Genomic DNA, 6,000 nt, shown 5'->3' on the forward strand with positions numbered 1-6,000 from the left:
ATTGAGGTACCTTACAATATTTTTACTGGGATAGAGATTGTCTGGTTTCTTGACTTGAAGATACAGAGCTCTTGAACTTTGCTTTCACCTCAAAATGATTATCATTCTCTGTTTGTACACAAACAGTAGAGGCTGTTTTTCTGCAAAGTAGTAAGCTTTACATCAGTTGCATGCTCTGGGCTTTCTTGAATTGTATATCTCCTTTGGATAACTTTCAATGGTAGTCTCTGTGAAGCAAACGAGTCACTCTTAAGTTCTTTGGAATGTATCTACTGACCATTTTTATATAAAACTACACCACATTTCCTCTTGTACTTGTTCGTGCTTTTCCCCAAGTTAAGCTTGAATTCCCAGGAGTAATCATCTGAAAAGAGAGGAAAACACACATGGTTTGTAGGAGGGCCTTCTGTTTGCCAGATTTCATCAGTTCAGAAGTCAGTGCTGAACTTTCATCCAGTTTTTTGGAAGAGATGATTTAACTTTTTGCTAATCCTTTTACAGTTGTTTTGTTTGTTTATTTGTTTTTGTTTTTCCTAAACGTTCTATTAGTAAATGTCATTCTAGCAGTGTCTTGCTCAAGTGAGGTGTAATTGTGTTAGGAAGTTTATCTGAATGAAGTAATTTAGAACATCTCCGAACCTTAAGTAAAAAGAAACATCTCTTTTCAGAGGCTGTCCAAAATTCATCTGGCTATAATATAGCCTTTTATCAGATAGCTTGGAGGGGTTTGCCTACCTCTTCAGGGCTTTTTCAGCCATTGCCATGTCCCTGGTTAGCACTCCTGACATCCAGGATCTACAGCCACCCTAGCAGGAGTTCAGTTCTTTGCCTCTCACTACTTCTAGCTCCCAAAAGATATTCCAGGTTTGTTACAGCTGTTAGGCAGTTACTCTGATTAGGATGCTTCTTCATGTTAAGATGGTTGTTTCTTCCTCACATAGATTCATTCCACATAAATCTAGCCATTTGAAAACTCATCTCTATGCTGGGTCTAAAGTCAACAGAAAAATAGGCAGATCCAGAGAATAGACCATGCCATCTATTTAAGAAACCTGCCTTGATGAAAGGATTATTCGTTCTCTGGAGTTGCCTGATTTTTTTTTTTAATTAACTATGGGAGGAGCCTAGACACCTACCTGATTTACATAGCTGAACTTGGGTGAAATGAATTTTGGTGTTTTAAAAGCATCGTTTGCCTGATTTGTTTGTGTAGATTCTACAGCTCTTCTTGCCTCTCACTCTGAATCCCCTTAGCTTGGTTCTTACTAGTGAATGATCACAACTGTTTTATAGGTGAGATTAGCTTGAGTGTAGGGATAGCTTTAGTGTGTATAGTCTACATGTAAATGGCATAAACTTTTAAATAACTCCTCACTATAATTGAGTAATTATAGTTACTTACCTTAAGTTTACCTTAAGATGGTAAATGTATTTGCATTTTCAATGCAGCATGAAATAAGGCTTATTGAAGTACCTATTTCTATTCAACATCTGCATGTGCTTTTATTTAACAGAAAGGTATGCAAAAACCTATTTGCAAAAAAACATATTACTGGTATTTCCAACTCTCTTATTAGTAATTTATTTTACAGGCCAGTCTTTCTTTCTTTAAATATGGAGGCTTATAATGTTTAGATTCTGGAACCAGCAGATAAATGGATGAACTACTAAAGCTCTTGTCTGCGAAACCATGAGTGATGCTCACCAATCAGTATTACCACATGAAAAATGGAAAAAAACCAAACACCACCTCTAACAAACAAACAAAAAAAACCCCAAACAACAAAAAATCCCTAAACCAACAACCCAAACCCCATTGAAAGAGCCTTGCTGAAGGATCTTGTATTATTTTTAGTGCTTTTGCATGGTATACCTTTAAACATTTTCTCGGTCTGATCACCATATGGCTCCCAAACTCCTTATTTTTCCCTTTAAAAGTATTTTAAACTGAGCTATGCTATTACATATGTGTATGTCTCATTTAGGGTAACTTACATTTTGGCTCACAACACTGAAAATATTTTCCAGCTCTCAAAGTCCAGTCTAACCTTCTTCCATTTTTAAAGCTCTAAATGAGGAGCTGCACTGCACATGTAACTGCAAGTACTGGAGCTGAACATCTCATAAGGAGAAATTCTTGCCAGATTATATATACCTCATAGTTTAAGCAGGGCTGGCAGCAGTAGAAGAGAAGCTGCTTTTTCAGAAAATCAACTCTTCAGGTTTTCAAAAAGAAATCCACTTGTGCTTGATGATTTCTTTTAGTGTTCTAAATTAGGAGGGAAGAGGAATTTAAGGAACCCCCTTTTTTCTTTATGTATTATAGGTGCAACAAAAATACACAAACTCAAATATTCCTTTTCATGGGCCTGCCCATTCACTTGCAGTTTGCCACAGAGGAGTTATTGACAGTGAGCTAACTGGTTAAAGAATTTCCCTGTAAATTCAAACCTGATTTTGTGCTTTGCTTGAAAATTCCAATTAACCTGTTGTCTTTACTGGGGCATCTTTCAAATTGGCTAATCTGTGCTAGGAAAATTCATTTTGTGCCAGTAGTGATAATCACAAAGAGCATGAGGTGGCTGTTCCACTTGGACAAGAGCTGTATTGTTACTTCCAGATGCTGTCGGTGTCAATTCTGTGGTCTTAAATTGCACACAAGTGTTTTTTCTAGGGTCTGTCTAAAAACAAGGTGTAGTGACGTGAAGTACCCATTTTCAGACATCATTGCTGGGCTGGGGTTAGCTGAGTGATTGCAGTGGAAGGCTCAGTCATCACTTGCTTTTTGCATTTGGTGGCATTTAATAGCTTTGACTTCTAGGTAAAAGGCATAAAGCCCTTTTTTCAAGGGTCTTTTCTTTTGATTAATTAGGAGATCCTCTGTTTTATATGGACAATGTAGTGGAAATGTCCTGTATTTCTATTTAGCTCTAGCATCCTAATGCTGCTTTTTAAATTTTTGATGGATATATTCAGAAAAAAGACACTTTGTGCTTTCAACCAGATGTAACTTTCCAGGTATTAATAATAAACTTCAAGTTAATAGCCGTTGCTGCAAGGTCAGAACTTAATATTGAGATATAGACTAGAGGGGTTAATATTTTCTTTAATATATTCCTAATGGTATGCAATTCTTTTTGCACAGAAGTCTAATCATGAGTTTTTAAAGTGAGATTAGCTGTAGCTATATCTTTATCTTTTTGAAACTCTCAACTCATTTTAAACTGTGGTACAATCAAATGCTTACTGTTATAATTGCATGATAAATAATACGTAAGAATAAGGCTAGCAAATTGCAGAATTACTTTGCTTATGGATAGAATTTCAAACTTATAAATTTAAGACGTACAGTAAAATGCACAAACACCGCATTATCAGTTTTGCTGTGGAGTGCTGACTATTGCAAATAAATGCAGCTTGCATATAAGCCCCCATGAATTAATCTCCCATTTTTTGTCTTCATGTCTTGTATTTTCCATATTAGAGGTAGAAGGAAAGGGGTAGAAGTTTATTTAGAGTCAGTAAAATTGTTAACTAAGTAAATGTCACTCCTGTTATTCATGATAGATATTTCAGCTTTTTATGTTCATGAAACACCTAATAAAGGAAGTAGTGATAACCATGATGCTCATGTTTAATCTAAACAAATATAGGAAAGTAGCTATAAAAACAATTTAATAATTCAAGGAACTTTGTAAAGTACTTATATACCTTACTTCAAGCACACTTCTCTGATGGAAGGAAATGCTAACCAGTGATGGCGTAGTGCACACAGCACTGTCTTGTACTCAGAGGTGAAGTACTACTGTTCATTCACTTACCAAAAATATGAAAATGTTCAGAAAATTGACTTAGCTGCCAGAATCCTAAACATCTCTGTTGAACTGCAAAGTTAGAGCTATCACAGGTAACTTAACGACATTTACATGGCAAAGTAATCATGTGCAGGTAAAAAGCAGTTGGCTAGGGGATGCTTTTTTTATGTTGTTATTTAAGAATTCTGGATATAACTTTTTTGGAGGTGATTATACAGTAAGACTTATCTAGCTCAAGTCCCCTTCATTAGTCTGTGGATTCTGTCTTCCAGAGCAGGGCCAATATTTTCCCCCTCACTCCTTCCTGGCTGCCTGACTAGGATTGGCATCACAGCATAGGCAGCGGATTCGTGACTCTGCGTCCTTTTCCCATCTCACTTGTCACTGCTGCTGCCTGCTGTTTCCCCATCACCTTGTGCCTCTTTTCAGCGCACCCTCGCAGTTCTAGTTACAAAGGCATTTTTCTCATCCAGACAGCTGTTAGCTGGAAATTTAATGACATGATGTCATTTTACCTAAATGCTTTGCGCTGTGTTTGTGTAACGTATGAAAACAGTCATGACTAACTCAGGAAATGTTCCCCTCCTCCGCATTTCTGTCCTGTGGCTATTCCAGGTGAGCTGCAACGTGCAGGGACGTTTCTCACATTCATGTTTATTGGTAACACTGTAAAGCAAAATGATGATCAGTGGGTACATAAGCAGTTCTGAGCATAAAATGCTACAATTACAAACATGTATAAACTTTTTGTGCCTGTAGTATGTAATATGGCCTGTTTTAACATAGGAACAGCAATTTATCAATTTTCAGCAGTAATTTAATACAGTTTTAGCAGCATGCAAACTACACTGCAGTTAACATGAAGTTGAAAACTAAACTTTTCTATTATTTGTCCTTTGTAAAAAAAGCTGTGTACGTACAGAATGCATGAGGCCACCTGGATGGGGCAACCTGGTCTAGTGGAAGGTGTCCCTGCCCATGGCAGAGGGTTGGAATTAGATGAGCTTTAAGGTCCCTTTCAACCCAAACCATTCTGTGATTCTGTAAGCTACTTCTGAATGGAAAAAAGTCACAATTTAAGAGGATGGTAATAGAGCAACATATTTTGTATATTCTTTTCATAGGCAAATATAATTTCTGACATATCAATATAATGTCAACTTTTTGCAGTTTACATATCAAATGGGTTTTAGTGTAGTGAATGAAAATTATTATATTAACCAAATAACTGTTGTTTTTTGTTTGTTTGTTTTTTACCCAAGGGAGCTACTATTAAAAGGGATGAACATACTGGTGCAATTGTGGTGGCCAGGATAATGCGTGGAGGAGCTGCAGATAGAAGTGGTAAGGTGTTGCTGCTTGGCACTAGCCATTCAAGTTCTAGAACTCGAACAAGATGAGCTAAAATGGCATATGTTGTAGAAATAAAATACATAAGTATTTCATTACATAACGTAATGCATTAGTATCAGAAACAAAAATACTTGGGGTCTGGACAGTTTTCCAAAGTGATCTTTCAATACTGGTGAAAGTATTCTAAATTTTTTCCTCAATTCAGTTGCAACAAGGTATCTGTCATTTAGCAGATATAGGGGTATTTTGTAGGTATATCGTTGTTTGTTTCCACTTGAACACATCCACTTAGAAATTATGATATGTGCCAAGATTACAACTTGCTGGTGGAAGAACTCAGGATGGTTGCATTGTTTTCTATTTGGACATCCATTTGGAGTTTTAGCTGGTAATTCTCAAAATACCAGCACATCCTTGACTACCATTGTTTAGTCTGGGATGCTTAAGGTCTGCAAGAACTCAAGCAAATGGTCCTAGATGATACTGCAAAGTGCTTCTTTTCACTGAAGAGACTCTAGGACAGCTGTGTTTCACACTTAGTGGGGTAATGGAGTAAGTCTAGATGTATATATTGCTAAATTAGCAAGCATTTGTGCCACAGATTAGCACTCACAGCCTCAGTGATCTTTGTGGTACTTGCAGCTGTGTAGCAATAAGAAAGTAGTATGAGTAGAAAAAGAATTGGCGCAGACATTTTTCAAACATCTGCATAGAAGCCTGGAAAAGTACTAGAGAATTGGTACTAATTTCAAGAGGAAGGAAGGGAGGTGAGTAAACCAACCACCTCAAACCTGTCGATGAGGACAGTAGCTGTTGTGTTCACCAGGTATTC

General features: G+C 37.0%; 1 protein-coding gene across 1 annotated transcript in view; it reads left to right on the plus strand.

The window, feature by feature from the left end:
* Positions 1-6,000, plus strand: part of MPP7 (membrane protein, palmitoylated 7 (MAGUK p55 subfamily member 7)) — a gene marked incomplete at its 5' end in the record, with an annotated part of 64,091 nt that overhangs the window by 23,038 nt on the left and 35,053 nt on the right. The window contains one exon of the mRNA XM_010023941.1: positions 5,078-5,159. Within this exon, the coding sequence (XP_010022243.1) occupies positions 5,078-5,159 (82 nt within the window). The remainder of the gene's footprint in view (positions 1-5,077; positions 5,160-6,000) is intronic.

Source organism: Nestor notabilis, unplaced genomic scaffold, assembly GCF_000696875.1.
Source record: "Nestor notabilis isolate BGI_N333 unplaced genomic scaffold, ASM69687v1 scaffold7711, whole genome shotgun sequence".
NCBI lineage: Eukaryota > Metazoa > Chordata > Aves > Psittaciformes > Psittacidae > Nestor > Nestor notabilis.